Raw genomic sequence first — 23,224 nt, forward strand, 5'->3', positions numbered from 1 at the left:
GAAGGACAATCTGAGGCATGCAGGAGAAGCTGTCAGTGACCCAGTAAGTGGCACACTTCTCTTGGATTCTGTATACTTAATCAATGTTTATTTACAACATAAAGTCATCTATTCATGACGCCAGGAGCCATGACACATTAAAAATCAATTATAAAAGAATAAAGCAAGCATCATCTCCTAATCTGAAAACAGAAAATGCTAGTTTAAAAAAAATCCAAATAGTAGTTTACCATGCAGAACATCGAAGCCCTCATTATCCACCTTCCTTCTCAAAAGACCAAGAATGATAGATGGGCTTTGCAACATATCCAGAATTCAGGCTATTTTTAAGACTAGGAAGGAGTAAATTCAGGTTGCAATTGAAGTGAATTACCAGAGATATATGGAACAGCTTGCACAGTACTGCAGCCCCCAAAGATCATGGCTCTAGTCAATATGACCTATTTCTTGATCATATAAATATTGATATGCGCCCACACTCTTAAAAATATGTTCAAGACAAAAAGAAAGTCCTATCTCGATTCATTCAAAATCTCTCTCATTTACTACAGGGATGAAAAGGGAAATCTTCCATGTGATGATATTGGCAGACATATAGTGGGCAAGCCAGTTCATAAGGGTTCCGAATCTCCAAATTCATTTCTTGACCAGGAATATCGGAAGCGCTTTAATGTGGTTGAAGAAGATGCAGTCTTATACTGCTATGAATATGAGAAAGGAAGAACAGGCGGCTCTGGGAGGAGAGAGAGCACTCCAACGTACGGTACGGCATTGTTCTAATAAGGATAATCCAAATCCCCTTGTTTAGTTTTAGTAAATTTGTTGGTTTATGTTTCTTTTTGAAACAGAAAACATGTGCATATCCATCTGATTTTCTATGAATTTTGTTACGGAAAGATCTCAGGCTAAAAGCTTTTGATATCGTGTATCAAAAAACCCTACTGAATGACTTAAGGCATAAAAAGTGGGAGATTAGTCCAATACCTTATTCTTTATGATGATTGTCAAACAATTTTTCTGAGGTTAATATATTGTTCCAGCATGCAGGTTACTCAGTATTCCTCTACACTCTATGAATATGTCTATCTAGTAATGAGAGAGGGTTGGTGAGGTAACATCTTTTATTGGACCAACTTCTGTTGGCAAAAGAGACAAGCTCATCTTCAGGTCTTGATGTGAAGCTGGGACCAATATGGTTACAACAACACTTCATCTAGTAATATGGAGTGTGCAAACGGGTGTGTGTGTGTGTATACACACACACACACACACACAAACATACACAACACTGTTGCGCTCTGCTGGATCGAATTTCAGACCTGTTCATGTCTCCCTCTAGTGGCTGGCCCAAAGAAGATATAGGATGGGACTTCCAAAGGAATACCAATTGGAGTTGAGCACCTAACACCCTTAGTCTCCTTTGAAAACCACAGCTATAATCCATAGAGCTATCACACTATTGGAGCTTCTGCATTAGTTGAAGTAGTACATTTTCACAGCTTTGGAACAGAAGAACTTTGGTTTTGTTCCTGCTGAAAATTGAGAAGTTGCCATGGCGTGGAAAGAAGTTAGGAGGGAGTCCCCAGGTATCATATATATCAAAACTTTCTGTTTTAGGTCCAACTGAGGCATCTATTTGTGGAATTTTCCTCACTGCCCAAATTCAGACAGGGCTTACACCAGTGGGGTTTTCACCACTACAATGTAGTGATGAAGCAAATTGAGCCATTTCAGAGACAAATTAGTTTGTACCCACTCCCTCACATATATGCTACCACTCTCATACCTTTACTTTGCCAAAAAAGGAATTCAACTAAGTTTTGTCTGTCTCCAAAAAATAATCAGAATGTAATGAGCATAACTGCTGTGTAGAGAATCAGACTGCCCTTAACAAGATGTTTTGATGGCTGTTGTCATAAACATACAGCTAAGGGTAGCATAAAATCCCTCCTTTACCTGTAAAGGGTTAATCAGTTCCATTAACCTAGTTGACACCTGACCAGAAGGACCAATGGGGAAAGAAGATACTTTCAAATCTGGGTGGGGGGAAGGTTTTTGTTCGGGCTTTTGTTGTTCTCTCCGGAGACAAAGAGAGAGACCAAACAAGTAATCCAGCTCCTACTGAATGATACATCTAAAATTACAGAAATAGTAAGTAATAGCAAGGAAATGCATTAGAGCAGTGGTTCTCAAAGCCGGTCCGCCGCTTGTTCAGGGAAAGCCCCGGCGCACTGAACCGGTTTATTTACCTGCTGCATCCGCAGGTTCGGCCGATCGCGGTTCCCACTGGCCGCAGTTCGCCGTTCCAGGCCAATGGGGGCTGCTGGAAGCGGTGGCCAGCATGTACCTTGACCTGCGCTGCTTCCCGCAGCCCCCATTGGCCTGGAGCAGCAAATCGCGGCCAATGGGAACCGCGATCGGCCGAACCTGCGGACGCAGCAGGTAAACAAACTGGTCCGGCGTGCCAGGGGCTTTCCCTGAACAAGCGGCGGACCGGCTTTGAGAAGCACTGCGTTAGAGTATCTTCTGTTTTAGCGTGTGAATTTTCCCTATGCTAAGAGGAAGGTTTATTCCTGTTTTTTGTAACTTTAAAGTTTTGCCTAGAGGGGAATCCTCTGCGTTTTTAATCTTATTACCCTGTAAAATTACCTTCCATCCTGATTTTACAGAGGTGTTTCTTTTACTTTTTTTTTCTTTATAATAAAAGTTCTGTTTTTAAGAATCTGATTGGGTTTTTTAGTGTCCTAAAAACCCAGGGGTCTGGTCTGTGCTCTTGTTTACTCTCAAGCCTCCCCAGGAAAGGGGGTGAAGGGGATTGGAGGGATAATTTGGGGAAACAGGAACTCCAAATGGTCCTTTTCCTAAATCTTTGTCTAACTCACTTGGTGGTGGCAGCGATACCGTTCTAAGGACAAGGAAGAATTTGTGCCTTGGGGAAGTTTTTAACCTAAGCTGGTAGAAATAAGCTTAGGGGGTCTTTGATGTGGGTCCCCACATCTGTACCCTTAAGTTCAAAGTGGGGAGGGAACCCTGACAGCTGCAATTTTAGCTGAGCACATTATTGAATACTGTTCAATGCATTTGCTGTTCTATTTTAATTATTAAGTTTAATGTAAGCTGCATGTTGGAATAACTATGGTATCCTTGACACCACCTTCCTTTTGAGCAGAAGACAAAATAGAATTAATTTATCACAATACACAGATTCGGTACACCATACTGAGGCCTTGATTGCAGCCAAGCTTTTGAAATCCTTTGAGAGAGAAGGTACAAACTGATCTCAAGCTGTATAAAATATTCTCAGGACTTGGTGTAATACACATACAGAATATTAAAGGATGCATTTTCACGAAGATGCATCTGTTTGCAGAGTGTGCCTTTTAAAAAGATAAGAGTGGAGGAGAAGAGCCCTGGAGCATCCTTAAAGACAGTTATTGTCAGTTTTATCCCAGCCCTCACTTTATTTTTTTTTTAAAGGAAATAGTCAAAACAAGGAGAAGCAAGTGATTGTTCTCTCTATATAAAATAAAAATTGTCGGGTGGGGTAGTCTAGGATCCCTCCGAATTCCTTTTTCAAAGCAGTAATAATTCCCGCCTGCTTGCTGCTCCTGTAACTGAGGGACCAACATCATTTAGTTATAGCAGCCAAAGGGAATGTTGGCAGCATGAAGCATAAGGACCTTTAAAACCTAAACCGTTTAGCAAAAATACCATATGAATGTTTGTGTGGCTCCAGTCTACTGGAGCAACACACATGTTGCAGCATTAATTTTTTTAAAAAGTATATGTTGGTTGTGACCATTGCGTTGAATATGTTTAACCACCCAACAGTGGGTGTAAGGTGCAGATATTTGAATGATGCTGTGAACACAGGGAGTGGCATTTACTCTGTCATGTTCCGCTGTCCCTATCATTATTGCCTCTGATTTTATTTCCCTCTGTTCTTTCATGGGGGTGAATGAGCATGGCCCTTAGTGTTTTGAGAATAATAATTTCCTCTGCAGTAAGTAAAACATGTGACAATACAGTACTTTGCAATTCCTCTGTAGCTCCTTTCATTCACTTTATTTAAAAAGAAAACTTTCCAATATAATCCCAGATATATAGGAATTATTCCATGAGTGCATTGGTTTCAGAGAATACTTTTCTAAACTAAGCTGATCAGACAGAGAAATGCTATCATTGAGATATATTTGTGTGCACCAGATTTTTGCTCTTCATAAATTCTACTTATTTTTGAGTGTTTGTCAACAATTTTCCCCAAAATGCTGAAAGAAACTACATTTCCACGTACATGTTGATGCTTAATTTTTTTTTTCTACTGAAAAGAATTGTCACTGTATTTTAAGGGTCAAAACCCTACAAACACTTATGCATGTATTTAACTTTAAGCATAAGAATAGTTCACAGAGCATTTGCAGGATTCAGGCCTAAATGATTAAAGCTTCTTCTCACTTATTTCCCCTCCACCAGCCCTAAGCTAGTTATTATTAAGATCAGTGTCAAAATAAAATGTAGTTCAAATACATTCTCCATCTAAAATAGCCTCTAGAAAGACTGTAGGTGAATTTTCCATGTACCTCAAATCAGTAATTGGTGTTGATTATCAAATTCTCTGGTATGCTGGCCTGAGCCACATGAACATTATTTTCTCTCAAAGACTGAATATATTGTAGCTAGCCTACACTGGCCCAAAGGAGCAGACTATAGAGATTATTCTTTGCCCTTGGCATTCTTACTTAGAATTAGATTGTTGTTGCAGTGGGACAACTCCATATTATTTTAGATAAAAACAGGCATATGCATATTTTCTTATGGTGTTTCTAACATGGGTGGAGGGGAAAGTAGCGCTCATTGTTTTGTTAAGGTGTTGTCTTAGCTGGAGAATTATAGTTCATTTTCTAATCATAATGTGATTATACTCTTGTGAAAAAAGCCCAATATCTGTATATCATTAAAAGAAACTGGGGTAATAACTTTTCACTTCACTTCTCTATTGACCATTGTATTAGCTCAGAAAGGTAGTTATGTTGCCTTTTAACTGAGCTACGTTGCCCGACTGTGCCCTCTTCTAAGTCAGATGCTTAAATTGCTATTTATACCTATGCATCATAATGAATGGGTATGTACTACAGTGTCTTGCTACTGGGTATCGCTTTTGTGAGGCTGGTGCAATGCCTCTTCTTGGTTCAAAATATCACAGCATATAAATCCTTCTGCAAAATTCTCATCATCTCTCTAATTTTGAACTGTGTGCACATTTTCTGTTACATCTCACATGGCTCTCTAAAATACTCAGGGCCTTACATCAACTTAGTTACAGCTATTAAAATTGGATGTTTCATTTATTATAATTTCAGAGTGCAGTCACATCCTGAGCTGCATTAGGATTTGAATGCCACAGAACTAGAGTAGAGATGGCCAAAGTTCAGGTGCATAGAAACACTGGGATGCTTAAAGATCTGCCCGGGGTCAATTATTATGCTGCATGATACTTTTCCAAGTTTCCACCCTAAGAACTGAGCTATAAATATGTGGATCATAGTTAGCACTGGGAAACAGTGGGGTTATTTAATCCTTCTGTAGAGCCTTTCATCTTTGTAAGTTGGTTTTATTTTAATTTGTTTTTCTTGTGTACACCATACTGTTCAATCCCTTCAGAGTTTATTAGTTAAAATGTACTTATTTTTTAAGTGTATTAAAGTTCCAGTCACTAAAATGCCCCCAAAGCTTTCCACACGTAATTTATCAACACAGGGTTTATATGTGGCATATGAACATGACATGGTAATTTCACAGAAATGTGTAAACCAAAACAATTTGTTTTGTTTTGTGGTGAATTACTGGTGCATGCCAAATGGAGTTGGAGAGTCCAGAGCATTAATTGTTTTCAGCACAAGCTCATAATCAGTAATATGATAAAATCATTTTTAAATGCCTTTGGGCCTGCTCCTTCAGTTGAGATCAAAAAGACTTAGTTATTTTTCAGGAATGAGGGAATTGGTTTTTTGACAATTTTAAAGGATAGATTTCTGACTGGTTCTCTATTACTGACTGGCAGCTACCATACAGTTATTGCTAATTGACCTCTGAGAGCTTCAGCTTACATCCCAAATTAGAAGTTTCCTTGAGAATGTTCTTTAGAGAAAGTAGATGTAAAGGATCCATGTGAGTTGAAGAGGAGATTGGCAGAGTAGGAAGATGAATGAAATTTGCTATCATGGGAAGGAGATAATTTAGGCAATCCAATGGATAGTTCATTTATGAATAAATATGGAGCTTTAGAAATCAGTACCTAGAGAAAACATTTGTTATGAATGTGGACCTTGGTAATGATCAGACCTACCTGTTTTTTATTACAGCTTTACAAAAAGTCTTGTTGTGATAGATGCAGTATTTTTTGTATAGTGTGGTTTGAGTTCAGTACAGTGCAGCACAGAAGAGAAATGTTCATATTTCCAGAGAATTAACCATGAAAATTCTTAATTGTATCAATATAGGAGGCTAATATAGGCATCAGTTCAACGCTAGCCCTATTCAGGAAAGCACTTAAGCATGTGTTTCAGTGAAGCAGTAACTTCAGGGGGATTTAAGCATATGCTTAAAGTTAAGCAGGTACAGTATTTAAATGATTTCCTGAATAGAGATACTTTCCCGATTTGTGCCCATTGACAATACAGAACTTTTTTTAAAGCTATTCCTCTATGCTGTCTTATTTATTTTTGAGGATTATAAATAACCCTTAGAGTGTACAAAACACATAGCGTGATTTTAATAATTCCATACATGACATACTTGAATGGCTTGACAGACATGCTTGAATATTTGTTTTCGGTATAACTGTGTGATAAATGAAGTGTGTGTGTATGAGAGGGGGAGGGAGTAGCTCCCTTTGATGGACACCCAGCCAGCCAGTTAGCTGTAAAATCCCTCTTGGTAGCTGTTCTCTACTTGCTTTACCTGTAAAGGGTTAAAAAGTCCCCCAGGTAAAGAAAAAAAATGTGGGCACCTGACCAAAAGAGCCAATGGGAAGGCTAGAACTTTTTAAAATTGGGAAAGAAACTTTCCCTTTGTCTGTTGTTTTCTCTGGGCTGAAGAGACGGGCAGCAGGGATGCTGTGTAAAGTTTGAACCAGATATGAAAACTATCAGATCATATCTAGAACTACTTTTAACAACCCAAATATGTAAATAAATTAGGAATGTTTAGGAAGATGCAATTAGGTTTATTTTTGTTTATTTTTTAAGGCTTGTGGACTCCTCTGTGCTAACCCCAGATGCTCTTGTTTGCTTATAACCTTTAAGCTAACCCCCAAGAAAGCTATTTTGGGTGCTTAATTTTTAGAATTGCTCTTTTAAAATCTACCAAAAGCTTAAGTTCCAGATGTATTTTCTTCCTTTTTTTTTTAATAAAATTTACCTTTTTTAAGAACAGGATTGGATTTTTGGTGTTCTAAGAGGTTTGTGCATGTTGTTTGATTAGCTGGTAGCAACAGCTAATTTCCTTGTTTTCTTTCTCAGCTCTTCCCGGGATGGGGGGGTGAAAGGGCTTGAGGGTAGCCCACAGGAAGGAATTCCCAAGTGCTCCTTCTTGGGTCCAAGGGTTTTTTTTTAATTTAGGTAGTGGCAGCGTTTACCAAGCCAAGGTCAGAGAAAAGCTGTAATGTTGGGAGTTTAATACAAGCCTGGAGTGGCAAGTATTAATTTTTAAAATCCTTGTGGGTCCCCACCTTCTGTACTCAAAGTGACAGAGTGGGGTTTCAGCCCTGACAAACTGTATATCTTGTCTTCCTATATATTTATTTACTGAAGTCTTTCTAGTAATGTCAATGAATAAAACTTTCCAGGTTATTTTCATTTGAATGTTGCTGTGTTTTGAGACTAAAGTTATATTCATACTGTTATGCATTGTGACTAATGGATTGGTAAGCAAAAGTAAGAATTCATTCTGTTTGTAAAAGGGTTTAAAACGTTTTTGTTTTTGGACTGCCAGATATTGAATTATACGCCATGAGGTTGCATTGCTATCTTGTATCAGTACATTATTTAACTTGTTGAATATTTCAGATCTCCTTAAATAGCTAGTAATTAGGTTGTGCAAAACTCCTTTCCATTGACCAATGTCTGTACTTGTGGAACTTTCTTAAAAGGAATGACAATTCACAACATTTTTTGAAAATACCCCCATGGCTCTCAAATTAAAACTTTTAAGTATAATAATTTGATCTGTCTCTTTTCTGTTGTTGTCTTCTAAAATGTGAGTGAATTTTCAAGAGTTAATATGCTGTGTTTTGGGGTGGGTAAAATGCTTCACCCAGAGAGGCTACATTTGAGCTTTGAAATAGTTGTTTCCATGCCCATTCAGCCACTGATGTATCTACTAAGACAGACACAAAGTGACCATTTGTGGTAATGTTTTTGTGATATGGACACAGGTCTGATATCAGTTAGTCTGAGACCAAAAGCTCATTTCACTTAGGGCATAAAACAATTCTCTCTATATCTCAAATTGTATTACAGAGTAATTAACAGATGCTAAGTGGAAATGACTTGGAAGCCTTTATGTGCTTGGAAGAAGCTCCTTCTAAACCTTGAGTTTTAAGTCTGATGTTACTGAGAGGGATTTTTTCTCTGTTACTGGGGTTATTTCCTAACATTTTTGAAAAGTTCCATGGAATACTTAACTTCCACTTAGACCATTAACAATAATGGACTGAATGAATTTGTGTTTTAACCTCTTGTCCAGAGGATATACTGGATCTATTCCCATAAATAATTAGCCTTGTAGGATTAACATACATATTAACACTTCATTCAAAATATTTTGAGTTATACAAGACATTGTAAGAAGGTGGCATGACACCATTTTTTCTCTGTTTTAGGCAAACTAAGACCTATCTCTATGCCAGTGGAATATAACTGGGTAGGGGATTATGAAGATCCAAATAAGATAAAAAGAGATAATAGGAGAGGTAAGTGACCTGGACACTAATATTGTGCAATGCTGTGTGTTTTTCTTAGCATCACTTAAACTGTAAGGAGCTTTCCTTAAGTCAAGACCTCATTTGGTTCCTCCCTTAACATGTGGATTTCTGTTAACATAATCTTGGAGTGTTCCCATTTTTCATTATGTATACTTGATTTTTGCTCCCCATGTTCTCCGTATAAGGTCTGAGGAAGCCAGAGGGGTACCAGTTCAGTTTGGCCATGTTTCATTATATTGACATTGCATTATTTGAACATAGTGCCATCTGACTCTCTTTTAGAAATTGGCCCCAAAATTCCATAAAATGATAGTTAATTCGTTTTACTGTTATGACACACAATTAATGTGGATATTTTAAATCCACTTAGCTTAATGGATTGTTATTTTTGGCTGGAAAACATCCCAGGGGGAGCTAGGAGGGCTCAGCTAGAAACTGGTCGGAGATGCAATGTTCCCAGATAAAAGGTTCAGCTGCAGAATTCCATCCAATACATTCACAGACTTTAAGGCCAGAAGGGACAATCAGAACATCTAGTCTGACCGTCTGTATAACAGGCCATAGAATTTCACCCAGTTGCCCATATATTGAGCCCAAGGCAAAACAAATTTAAAACATGCCCATTGCTGAATGTTTTTATCGCAGTAGGACCCAGAGACTGCATTGTGCTAAGCACTATACCAATACATGAAGACATGGTCCCACCCCAGAGAAGCATACTATCTAGGGAAGTAGTTCTCAACTGTGGTCCACTGCTTGTTCAGGGAAAGCCCCTGATGGTCCTGGCCGGTTTGTTTACCTGCCACGTCCGCAGGTTCAGCCAATCGCGGCTCCCACTGGCCGCGGTTCGCTGCTCCAGGCCAATAGGGGCTGCAGGAAGCGGTGTGGGCCGAGGGATGTGCTGGCCGCCCTTCCTGCAGCCCCCATTAGCCTGGGGTGGCAAACCGCAGCCAGTGGGAGCCGCGATCGGCCAAACCTGCGGACACGGCAGGTAAACAAACCGACCAGTGTTTTAACAAACTGTTCTTACCCCATCATTGTTTTATGTTCACACCTTGTAATTTGAAGTTCTGAGGCTGTAGTATTGCTAACTCTTAAACCCCAATGATACACTAATAAAAAAAATGGATATAGCTTACTGTATGCAGCAAAAGACCACTAGCTTAGTTTGTCTTACCACTACAAAAAGGAATTATTTGTATTGTGGTGGTGTTTAGTATTCAAGGATCAGAAGCCTATGCTTGGTGTGCACACAATTAAAAAGCTGTCCCTATCCTAAGAAGCTTGCTGTCCAAATGTAAGATGAAACTCAATAAATGGCTAGAAACCAGAGGAAGAACAAGGTAAAGTGAAATAGTCAATGCAAAATATACACCACCATATTCATCTGTGATCTAGTTTCATTAAAGGTATTGTTCTAAGAACAAGACTGCAGATGTCATAATAAAGTAATAGCTGTGTATTTGGGAGAAGACCTGAGGGCAAGTGATTTTTATTCTAGTTTCTTTGACATGAATCTTGAACCTTGTCCATCCCAAAAGAACTATTGCTATGTTAATATATTCACAACATACAAATAATTTCTGGAATACATTTTGTTTTATGAGGCAAAGCTAAAGACTTCAAAAATGACAGTAAACCTTAGCAACAGTAAAGTGCAGTATATTTAGGAAGAAGAAGTGGCATTTATTAAATGATTTGCAATTCAGTCTTTTATTACTTTTTCAATAGAAAATTCATTACTTCGCTATATGAGCAATGAGAAAATAGCTCAAGATGACTACATGTTTCAAAGGAATAGCAAAAAGGATACGGGGAAAAAATCCAAAAAGAAAGGAGACAAGAATAGTAGTCCAAGTCATTACTCCTTGCTGCCTAGTTTACAAATGGATTCATTAAGACAAGAAGTCGTTGGTACACCTGGGCCAGACACCACCTACTACCATGTGAGTAAAAATAACAAGATGCATGATGATGATGAGAGACTGGCTTGTGACTTTTTAATATTGCTTATTGAACCCTTTTCTGTTTGATCCTATTTCAGTTGTTACAGTTCTGACTAATTGTGCCCTCTTCCCCCCATCTTTTGGAATTCTGATTTTAATCTTACGGACTGGGGAATGGATATATCTACAACTGTGTTTAAACTCAACTCATGATCCTAAAGGGGATTATGTTTGAAATAGAGTTTTACATCTTTATCTTGCCAGCCTCTGCATAGGGAACTCATCTGATCAAATAACTATTATGATTCAAGTATATATTTAACTCTGATTTCATATGTCAGATATCATTAGGCATATTACTATGTCTATGATTGATATGACCTGGAAAGGATTGATAAAATAGTGGGAAAAATTGAGGGGTTTTTTTTCTATTTTTGATTAAGAAGAATCCTAAAGTCTGTAGCTGCTTTTAGCATATAGCCCTCAGTAACTCAAGTGACGCTGAAAGAGAAGAGTGTTGAATTTGATGTGGGATGTCAGGTAAATCAGTAACTTCTAGGTATGTCCAAAAATGAAGTATTTGTTAGAAAATAGGAAGATGTTTTGGACCTGCTATCATTTTTCCACCCGCAATAACTACTAAATATTAAATGTTTAGGTCTTAATACAGAGTAGAGGAACATAATATACCTCCACCAAAAGTGAAACTTGATCAGCAATTAATCTCATACCATGGGATTTTCTTCTTGTTTCGTACATTCGTTTGAAGTGTATTACTGCTAATAATTCATTTGAGTACATTTAAAGGAGGAAAACAAATGTATTCACAATTTTTTTATTTTTGAGCTAATTAGCTGTGTTCTCTGGGTGGAAGGAGCATAGCAAAAATAAACTGCTTAGGCTTACTGTATTCCTCCAAGGGAGAAGCAAATAAGTTCTACAGCAGGATATCAAACTAATTGCTGTTATTTTCATATATCAGGAAAAGAGCCATAATCTAGAATGTCAGTATGCATGGGATCTGTTGTTGTTGTGGCTTGATCCCAATTTCTGCTGTGATGGTGTGTGTTCACAGCAGATGGAGCTCCACTGAGACTAGTAGGAAACAGGTGCTCTGTTCTCCTCTTATAGCACACTGGGCCAGATCCTCAGCAGTTGTCAGTTGATATAGTTTAATTGAAGTCAATGGTGCAACATTGATTTACATCATCTGATCATCTGGCCCATTAATTTTAATACTTCCTTTGATGCTACTGTGTATACAAGTCTGATCATTTTCAAGAAAGGTCTTATAGATGTTGTACAGTAGAGCTACTCATGGTTCACTTTAATTAACAGGATCCACAGGAGCAATGAATGTGCTTTCCTGGTATGTTAATCAACATGCAGTTGGTGTTTTGCCTTATCTAGTGCTAACATCTTGCAGTGTCACCTTTAGAGCAATACACATTAAGTCCATAAACTGTCATCTCTGAGTAATCAATGAAAGTAGAAACAAATGATTCATCTAATGGGTTGTGAAGTCAGATTGCTTTATTGCACTCTTCTGTGTACGTAAATTTTATAAATTGTATCCCCTTCCTCATGTCTGCAGCCAGTGCTAGCAGAAATATAAATCAAGCCAAGAAACCTTAAAATCAAATGTATTGAAAATTGGGAAGTTCGAAGTTGGAATTTTTCTGTCTTTACAAGTGTAATGAATTTTCAGCACCTCTTCTTATGTTCTTCTTATAATGCGCATTTTTTTCTGCATTCACCACTTTTCTCCATTTGATGCTCTCCTTTCTTTATATACATATTTTAAGTGTGGGTCTCTTTTGAAAAATGCTATTTTTGGGTTCCATGATTGTTGTCTATCAGTTTGCTTAGTTTCCAAAAATGTGTTTTTTCTGGCTGTAGCACCACAATTTGCTTAGTTTCCAAAATCCGTTTGCTTAGTTTCCATATCCAATTTGCTTAGTTTCCAAAAATGTTGTTTTTCTGACTGTAGCACCACAAACTCTACCAAAATTTGAAAATGAATCTAAAGTCTTTATTGCTTATGTATAATTGCCAGTAAGGATACCTGTGTAGTGCCATTAGCCTTCAGGGAGATTGTACATGGTCTGTCAAAAAAAGAAGAGACAGGACTGAGATATAGTAAACACAAGGGGAGTTGTTTATTCAGAATGCTAGAAACACATAGACTCTGTGTCTCCTTGGTGTTCTAGCTCTTAGATGGAGGAAAACAGCTTAAGCTGCACCATGTTACCACACAGTACGGCCTATCTCAGGGGTGGGCAAACTTTTTGGCCTGAGGGCCATAGAAATTGTATGGCGGGCCATGAATGCTCACAAAATTGGGGTCGGGGTGCGGGGATGGGGTGAGGGCTCTGGCTGGGGGTGCAGGCTCCAGGGTGGGGCCAGAAATGAGGAGTGCAGCATGCAGGAGGGGGCTCGAGGCTGGGGCAGGTGCGGTGGGGGGGGAGGAGGAGGGCTCCAGCTGGAGGTACAGACTCTGGGGTGGGGCTGGGGATGACAGGTTTGGGGTACAGTAGGGTGCTCCGGCCTGGGACCAAGGGGGTTCGGAGGGCAGGAGGGGGATCAGGGCTGGGGCAGGGAGTTGGGACATGGGGGTGGTGGCTCGGGGTGCCCTTACCTCAAGCAGCTCCTGGAAGCAGCGGCATGTCCCCCCTCCGGCTCCTACATGGAAGTGCAGCCAGGCGGCTCTGCTCCACATGCTGCCCCGCCCCAAGCACCGCTTCCACAGCTCCCATTGCCAGGAACCGCGGCCAATGGGAGCTTCAGGGGCGGTGCCTGCGGACAGGGCAGCGTGCAGCAAAGCCGCCTGGCTGCACCTCCGTGTAGGAGCCAGAGGGGGGTCATGCCGCTGCTTCTGGGAGCCACATGGAGTGGCCCCCGACCCTGCTCTCCAGCTGGAGCGTCGGAGTGGGGCAAGCCCGCCCCAGACCCCGCTCCACAGCGGGAGCTCAAGGTCCAGATTAAAATGGCTGGTGGGCCGGATGCGGCCCATGGGCCGTAGTTTGGCCACCTCTGGTCTATCTGTTTTTCATTAAGCAATTGTGAAATAGAGTGCTTGACGTCCTACATAAGTAAGGGTGTAATGTGGCTTCCAGAATCTGTTACTATCAGTGAAGCTGAGAAGGAAAGAGACAAACATGGAATCCTTCCCGCAACACCATCTTTGGTGTTGCTTTGTAGAGAGGAGCCGCACTTTGAAGACATTGAAAATTCTGTGTATTAAATGGTAGACCCTGAAAATTGTACTAGTAGTGTAGGTACAACAGAGGAAATATTGGCAGAAGAGTAAAATGGAAATCTCTTCAGAGGAATAAAGTTTTATAAATACTTTTAGGTCATAGTTCTGAAAATATTGTTTATGATTACAGCATTGTCTGTTATGCTGCTTAATTAAACTAAGATGATAAACTTGCTTCTTCACTCATAATTGTGTGGTTTCAATTAGCATTTTCCTTAAATACATAGATTTTGCCACTTCTTACTTATACTGAAGGTATGTATGAAAGTAATAGCTGTCTTGAAAGCTGGCAAAATTTCTGCTTTCTAGTTCCTGAAGAAAATAATGAGCATGAAGTTCATACTGTAAAAGAAGTTATGTGTATGTGCGCACGCATGCATGTGCGTGCACATGTACATTTTAAGGACAAATACTTTTAAAACATTGCATGATAAACAATAGACCATATGTCCTCAAATGGTTGTGATGGGTTGTGTCACAGAAACCCCCTTGGGACTGCCACCTGATGTGCTGAGACTACCTCTAAGCCTGTTGTGCTGAGGCTACCTCTAAGCCTGTGTTCCCTGGCAGCTTGGGATTTCAGTACATTGCCTGGTTGTGCCAGACACGCTAGCCTGCACAAACACAGACCCAGGTCTGAACCACGTCCCACAAAAGCTGCAGGCTTGACTGAAAACAGCTTAAGAAGTGCTCCTGTCTCCAAGACCCAGATACCAAGTTCCCAATGGAATCCAAACCCCAAATAAATCCGTTTTACTCTGTATAAAGCTTATACAGGGTAAACTCATAAATTGTTCGTCTTCTATAACACTGATAGAGAAATGTGCACAGCTGTTTGCTCCCCCCAGGAATTAATTACTTGCTCTGGGTTAATTAATAAGTAAAAAGTGATTTTGTTAAATATAAAAAGTAGGATTTAAGTGGTTCCAAGTAATAACAGACAGAACAAAGTAAATTACCAAGCAAAATAAAACAAAAACACGCAAATCTAAGCCTAATACAGTAGAAAACTAAATGCAGGTAAATCTCACCCTCAGAGATGTCCCAATAAGCTTCTTTGACAGACTAGACTCCTTCCTAGTCCGGGTCCAGCAATCACTCACACCCCCGTAGTTACTGACCTTTGTTCCAGTTTCTTTCAGGCATCTCTTTGGGGTGGAGAGGCTATCTCTTGAGCCAGCTGAAGACAAAATGGAGGGGTTTCCCAGGGCCTTATATAGTCTTTCTTTTGTAGGTGGAAACCCCTTGTGTTCTCCTGTGCAGAATCACAGCTACAAGATGGAGTTTTGGAGTCACATGGGCAAGTCACATGTCCATGCATGACTCAGTTCTTTACAGGCTGATGTCATTGTTTACATGTTAGTTTGAATGTTCCCAGGAAAGCTCAGATGTGGATTGGCATCTCTCAAGGTCTGTTAGCTAAGTACTGCCAATTACTTGAATAACCCCTTAACACTATGTTGACCAAATCTGCTTTATGTGTTACCTAAAGCAAACACTTTAAATACAAGCATAGAGTGAACGCTCATAACTTCAGATATAAAAATGATACATGCATATGAATAGGATGAATACATTCAGTAGAACATAACATTTGCAAAGATATGGTACATATCTAGCATAACACATATTCCGGTTATGTCATATTTACACTCATAAGTATATTTCTATAAAGCATTAAGGGGTGCAACGTCACAATGGTGATCTGTGAACCATCAGTTATCTACAGAGTACTTGATTCATAGATTTTTAAGAGCAAAAATCGACCATTGTGATCATCTACTCTGACCTCATCATAACACATGCAATTGGACTTTCATGAATTCATTCTTGCTTCAAGTCCAATAATTTTGATTGTCTAAAAGATATGCTCCAGTTCAAAGATCCAGTCTTGATTTAGAAATTTCCAGTGATGGAGAATCCACCACAACTCATGGTAAGTTGTTCCAAAGGTTAATTATTACCTCCACTTAAAATGTTGTGCCTTATTTCTAGTCTGAATATTATCTGTGCCTTATTTCTAGCTTCAACTGCCAGACATTGGGCCCAGTTATACCTTTGTCTGCTAGATTGAAGAGCCTTCTATTATCAGATTTCTGTTCCCCAAGTAGGTACTTATCAAGTCACACCTTAACCTTCTCTCTGATAAACTAAACAGATTGAGTTCTTCAGGTTTCTCATTATAAGGCATGTTTTCTATTCCTTTAATCATTCACATGACTCTTCTCTGAACACCGTCAATTTGTCAGCATCCTTCTTGAAGTGTGGACACCAAAACTGGATAGGGTATTTCAGTAGCAGTCACACGTGCCAAATACAAAGGTAATATAATTCCCTACTCCTGCTTGAGAGTCCCTATTTATGCATCCAAGGATTACATTAGTACAGTGGTTCTCAACCTGTTTACCATTGTGGGCTGCATCCAATACTACCTGTACGGCCCCAAGGATGTCACAAGGGCTGCAGCTGTGTGCTGATTGGGCTGCAAGTGGGCTGCAGGTTGAGAACCACTGCATTTTGGCCATGCATCACATTGGAAGCATGTTCAGCTGATTACCCACCATGACTCCCAAATCTGCTTCCCAGGATAGAATCCCCCATCTTGTAAGTATGGTCTGCATTGTTTATTCCTAGATGTATGACCTTATATTTGGATGTATCGAAACAGGTTTTTTTATTGCACTTAGCTTACCAAGTGATCCAAATCACTCTGTATCACTAATCTATCCTTATTATTTGCCACTCCCCAATTTTTATGTCATCTGGAAACTATCTCAGTGATGACTGTGTGTTTACTTATAGGTCATTGATAAGTGTCACATAACATAGGATCCCTAGAAATCCATGCAGTCATTCCTCACTTACAGTTACATTTTGAGACCTATTAGTTAGCCAGTGTTTAATTCATTTAATATGTGCTGTGTTCATTTTGTATGTTGCTGGTTATTCACAGATAGAGCCAGCTGGTTCTATGGTGCTGGCTCTATCTTTTTGCTTTTAGCTGGTTCTGTACATGTCTCTTCAGGAAAAAAAAATGCATGACAAAAAAACCTACATTGACAAATTGGATTATTGCCTACATAAATTATACACTACTGTCCTGTAAATAAAGCTGGTAATTGTAATTAGCAATGTTCATTATAATTCAAAAGCACATAACTACCATTTATGTGTTAAAATAAAATAAAAATATCAACCCATTATCTCCTGAAATGTGATCCAATTCAAAAGAGATTTGTTATCACACAGACACTAAAAATTAATGATATGTTCTGAGTTAATAACCTGAGGCCTTTAAAAACATGGTAGTCTGTGAATTGTATTATTCTGTTGTTGTTTTTTTATTTATTTTACTTATCAGAACAGTGACATTACCAAATCCTTAAAACAGTTTAAGTTTTGTAATTGATTTACCATGGCAACAATGTCTGCTCAGGAAACATGTTAAAGAGTTATGGCTTTGAAAATTAAATAGTTGTTAATTATATCCACTAAATGTGTTGAACTGTTACATCAGTATACACATGTTCTTTAACAAAATGTGAAAGCAAACTAGTATACATTTTAGTCTGCAGAGGTGATTAAAGGTGGATAAGAGAGAGAAATAATAATTTTAAGATTATCCACCATGTCACTACATAGTTTGGGGTCTTTTTAATTCCAGGAAACATTGCAAACCTACACTGATTTTTGTCCAAGTTGTTTTTTCTTCTTCTTTTTCTTCTTCAGTGTTGTTGAGGAAATATCAACCAGAGTGTTAATATTTTTATTAAGTCAAGGCATACTCTTTGAGTTGCTGCTAATCCAAAGCACAGTCAGGTGTTCAAAGTGATGTATTACTCTGGAGACAAAGTGGTGCAGTTAAAATTGTCTTGGACTTTTGGGGCACAACAGATAAGGGCTCTGACACACACAATTACATTTTTGTAAGTTTGTTGTAGTGCACTTCATAGGAATTTCCCCACCATGTTATGCTTTATTTTTGTTACAGGAAAAGAAAGTAGTTATTTAAGAGATAAATTGTGTCATGGGGTCAAGACAAGTTGTATAACGTAAATAAATAATACTTTCTATCCCTCTAGAAATAGCACTACTATTGGAAGGAAAAAGAAACTGACTTAACACAGTAGAACACTATGCAAGTAAAACAAGCAGTATTCATAAATTATTCCCAAATCAAATGTACCAACTTGTTTACATCACTAGTAATCAGGCTCCCCGTGAAAGGCAGGGTATTAACATTTTCCCCTTACCATACTATAATGTAACACATGGTCATCTTACATGTATGTCATTTTCCTCCTTTTCCAAATGATTTTATACTCTGTTGTTGGTTCAGTGTATTAGTCAGTTCCTGTTGATCTGCTGTTTGTAAAGGTGGCTAAATGGTGTTACAACTTTGCATGGTCTCTAGACATACAGCACCATTTTAAATAATTTTGAGACTGAGATAGCAATACTTTTTTTGAGTGGCGTACTTTTCATTCAAAAGACTGGACTTATTTGGTGGTTGAGATATAACTGATAGAGGCCTATGAAGCCAGAAAAGGTGGGTGGAGAGAGAAGAGAGAAAAGCAGAGCAATTCTTGGGATTTTTTATTGAGGATTAATTAATTTATACTTTGAGATACCCCCCATTTTTTTTATATTTATATATTAAATATGAGCCTGAGACCACCATTAGCTTCTTGCTGCAGATTTGGTACAGTTTGTGCACACTTGCAACTGAAAAAAAAAACAACCCCCAAAAACAAAAAAAAGAAACAAAAACTGCTTTCTTTTTAACCAGGAACAGCAATCCAAAAAAGATGGGAGAATATTTAGGTAATTTTCAGCACCTTTCTGTAGTATTGTTCAACTAATTAAATACTCATCACAATGAGCACACCTGTGAAAAAGCCTAGCATTCATATCCCCACTTTGTACATGGTGAAATAAAGGCAGAGGGGTTAAGTGTTTTGTCCAAGGCCACAGAATCAGTGCCAGGGTTGGGATTAGAGGGCGCCCCTTGCTTTTAGTCCGTCATCTAGATGAGGCGACTAGTCATATTATTTAGTTGACTCCCACCTTGTTTCCAGAGATTACGTTTGCTCACCAGAGTTGCTGTCTCAGCAGCAGGCAACCAGCTGAGGTCATGGAGGTCTCAGCAACGTCCGTGATCACCCAGGTGGCACTGATCCCAGCAGATAAAAACTGATCTGGAGTGAAACCAAACATTGAGCTAACAGGTTTTATGGGACCCAAAAGACCAGATAGGGGTGGCTATGGAAAGAAGACCATAATATTTAGGAGAAATCTAACTAACTTCTAATCCTAGTCATTGGTTTATAATCTCAAATCTAGTTTTTTTGGCAAAGAAAAAAATGTAGAAACATTTTTAAGTAAATTAAATCGAGGATTAACTTTCATATTTAGAGGTCCAATGGGGAAGAGGGACTGTGGCTACCGATTTTTCTAGAACCCAAAGGCCAGCCCTTGATGAGAGGTAGATTCTCTCTCATAAACTTGCTGTTCCTCTCCACATGAAGGCTGAGATAAAAGAAAAAGAGAAAATACTTGAACAAATACTACTTACCCTTATTAAGCTTTTTGAATCAAGTAAGTATATTAATAGAGTGTATCTGCATGAAACATTGTAGCAGCATGCACATGAGAAAAGGGGTCTGCACTTCTTCATACAACACAAGTTTCCTAATAAACTAGTACACAGAGACCTTTTAACATGTAAATAAAGGATTAAAGCTCTTAGATCCATGGGCAGAAAAGGCAACATTGCATGTTGGCAGGTGAAAAGAACTAGAATTTTATTTTCATTTTAAGGAGAACGGTGTTTAAATTACTTCCGCTTGATTATTTTTCCTTCTAATTCTGCTCTTTTAACAACACAATTACAGGGAAAAAGTAAAAAATACAACAAAACAGATTTTAAGTAGGTGTTTAAATCTGGACACTTGTTATCGTACTGTTGCAACATATGTTGCTTGGCGTATTTTCTACTTTCAGTTGCTTGAAGTCCACAGAGTGGAATTATTTAAACATCATGACTATCTAGTGCTTAATTTGTTCCAGGGCTTGCCGGGGCTGAGTCCCGGCACCTCTAGGCTGGCAGTTCATAGCCCTGGCATGTCTGGGCTTGCTGTATCAGTTATGAATGTGAAAAAATTGCTTGAGCCCTGGCACCTGATTACTAGCGCCCCAGCACCTCTTTCATTACAAATTAAGCACTGTGGCTATCTCTTTTTTGATGCAATAGTCTATAGTTACTCTGGTCACTTTGTAGTATTAAAAAAATCTACCAGTTGCTCTGAAGAGCAAACTAAACCTGGAGAATAGTGGAAAATATTTTCCACAAACATTTGCTTTAATTTTTAAACACTAGTTTCAGCAGTGTTCATGCCTCTTTTTCATTTTTTTTCCATGAACTTTTGTGGCTGAGTAGCATGAATGTTTGCAGAATGATTTTAGGTTTATATGCTTGAATTCCCAGGGAAGGCAAATTTTATATTTCTTTTTGCAAACATTTATCAGACACCTGATTAAAAGAATTTTGCACATCTAGTTAGTTTACAAAACCAGTGCTATATATCTGTTGACAAATAAGAAACAACTCTTGAATTTCAAATAACCAGACATAGGTTAAATAAAATTCATGAATACTTCTTTGTCGAATAATGCATACATGGTGAAGAAATCACAATCTATGCACTATCCATGTGGGGGGTGGGAGAGGAGGCAAAATGTAGTTTAATTTGTTACAAATTAATCCCTTAGCTTTAGATATAACTATGCTACAGTACACAGAGTAGCTTCCATTGAAGACATAAGAAAATAAAATCCCATGTAAAGGTGGTATACATGACTATTAAAATTCCCCTGCAGATGAATAAATAATTATTTGTAACCTCAGTCAGAATTCTGAAAAAAGTAGGTGCCTACAGTTAGACTCCTAACTACATACTTAGCACCTAGAACCAGCTTGATTTTTTTTCAGGTGTGGAGTGTCCCCAGCTCCCACTGAAATATTAATATTATTTTATAAAAATCCAACCCTGCTATGGTACATGAAAATGATTTGAAATCAATACATGTTGCATTAACTAACTCAAACTTTACCTGATGATACACTCTACCTTCCTATGCTAACTGATATCCACTTGTGCCTGAAAGGGATTCACCTTAAGAAAGACAGGCGGTACCACTGCCTGCCCTCCTTCATGACTTTCAGTGGAGAGCAGGTGTAAGTCACAGATGAAACTCCGTCGGAGCCTTCACTGACTTAGTGTCTTCCCAGCTGCCCGGTGTTGCCTATTTTTTGGCTGGTGCAGGCTCCCAGATGGATGGGAAACTGCCTCCTTTCTACCTCATCAGTCTCCCTTCATTGAACTTTCTGCCATGGATGAATCTGGGCCAACAAATCTACACTAAAAACTGGGAAGGAGGGGATAAAGTATCTGTAGGTGTGCATCTGTGGAAGTGGTAAGAATGCAGAGCAGCCCTGCTTTCTTCAGTAGAAAAATAAGTAGTAGCCTTACAAAGTAATAGAAGAATAAAGTGTGCTTAAAAGTTTATTCAGAAGCAAAGCTGCTAGTAAAATATTCCATTTCATGTGATGCAGGGTGAAACAGCTGAGTCAGTGCTATCTGACACGTATTCATGATGTATCTGACACCTATTCAGACCTTCTGCTGTCACCCTCCCCACCATGCTTCAGCTATATAAGGCTTTTCCCGTTATGGATGGTTGCCTTAATGGAGGGAGTTCCTCTACCAATCATTTTAGTTGTTTCATTCAGTTGGGAAATGAGCAGACTGAGGAAATAACTGTAGAATTCCAGCCTCACGCCTACTGGAGCATGAAACAGTCATGTGCACAATCACAAGAGTCTCATAGCCAGAGCACATGGCTGTCTAGTCCAGGTCTCCACCAGTTTTCTCAAACGTGACCTACAAAATGGATAAGCACATCTCCCTTTTTGGGGTGGAGGAGACAGGCTTCCAACCTCTGTTTGCCAAGGATAAGAATCTGAGTGATATTGTACATCGTCTTTCCTTGTACTACAGTTCTTATCTTACATTGTACTAACCACAGGGCCACTAATAATAAAGCACATGAAGAGTTTAGAACATAAATATTCATTATATTGATAAGTAATGTCTCTGAGATCATTTTAGCTTTAGTACATGAATGAAGTCACACCATTTTAGAACAAACAGCATAGACTCATAGACTTCAAGGTCAGAAGGGACCATAATAATCATCTAGTCCCATAGCTCTCAATCTTTCCAGACTACTGTGCTCCTTTTGTCTTGGGTAGCCCAAGTTACACCTCACTTAAAAACTACTTGCTTACAAAATCAGACATAAACACACAAAAGTGTCACAGCACAAGTTGTATGAAATTGTAGTTTGTACTGACTTCGCTAGTGCTTTTTATGTAGCCTGTTGTAAAACTAGGCAGATATCTAGATGAGGTGATGTACTCCCTGGAAGACCCCTGTGTGCCCGTACGGGTACATGTACCCTTGGTTGAGAACCACTGATCTAGTGTGACCTGCTGCACATTGCAGGCCACAGAACCTCACCCACCCATTCTTGTAACAGACCCCCCCCAATCTCTTGCTGAGATGGGGAGGGCTCTGAGTTACTACAAAGAATTCTTTCCCAGGTGTTTGGCTGGTGGATCTTGCCCATGTGCTCAGGGTCTAACTGATCACCATATTTGGGGTGGGGAAGGAATTTTCCCCTGGGTCAGATTGGCATAGACCCTGAGGTTTTTTCACCTTTCTCTGTGGCATAGAGCTTGAGTCACCATCGTGATCATCTAGTCTGACCTCCTGCACATTGCAGGCCACAGAACCTCACCCACCCACCCCTGTAATAGACCCCTAACCTCTGGCTAAGTTACTGAAGTCCTCAAGTCATGATTTAAAGACTTTGAATTTCAGAGAATCCACCTTTACACTAGTTTATACCTACAAGTGACCCATGCTGTATGCCACCAGCCTATGGAATTTGCTCTCCCTGGAAGTCTGACAG

At 39.1% G+C, this 23,224-nt stretch overlaps 1 protein-coding gene across 7 annotated transcripts in view; it reads left to right on the forward strand.

Annotated features, from left to right (window-relative positions):
• Positions 1-23,224, forward strand: part of CNKSR2 (connector enhancer of kinase suppressor of Ras 2) — a 375,664-nt gene that overhangs the window by 228,440 nt on the left and 124,000 nt on the right. For all 7 annotated transcript variants that reach the window (XM_074968071.1, XM_074968093.1, XM_074968061.1 and 4 more), the window contains 3 exons: positions 552-763; positions 8,882-8,971; positions 10,715-10,929. In XM_074968071.1, coding sequence (XP_074824172.1) covers positions 552-763; positions 8,882-8,971; positions 10,715-10,929 — 517 coding nt within the window. The remainder of the gene's footprint in view (positions 1-551; positions 764-8,881; positions 8,972-10,714; positions 10,930-23,224) is intronic.

This window comes from Natator depressus, chromosome 1 (genome assembly GCF_965152275.1).
Source record: "Natator depressus isolate rNatDep1 chromosome 1, rNatDep2.hap1, whole genome shotgun sequence".
Lineage (NCBI taxonomy): Eukaryota > Metazoa > Chordata > Testudines > Cheloniidae > Natator > Natator depressus.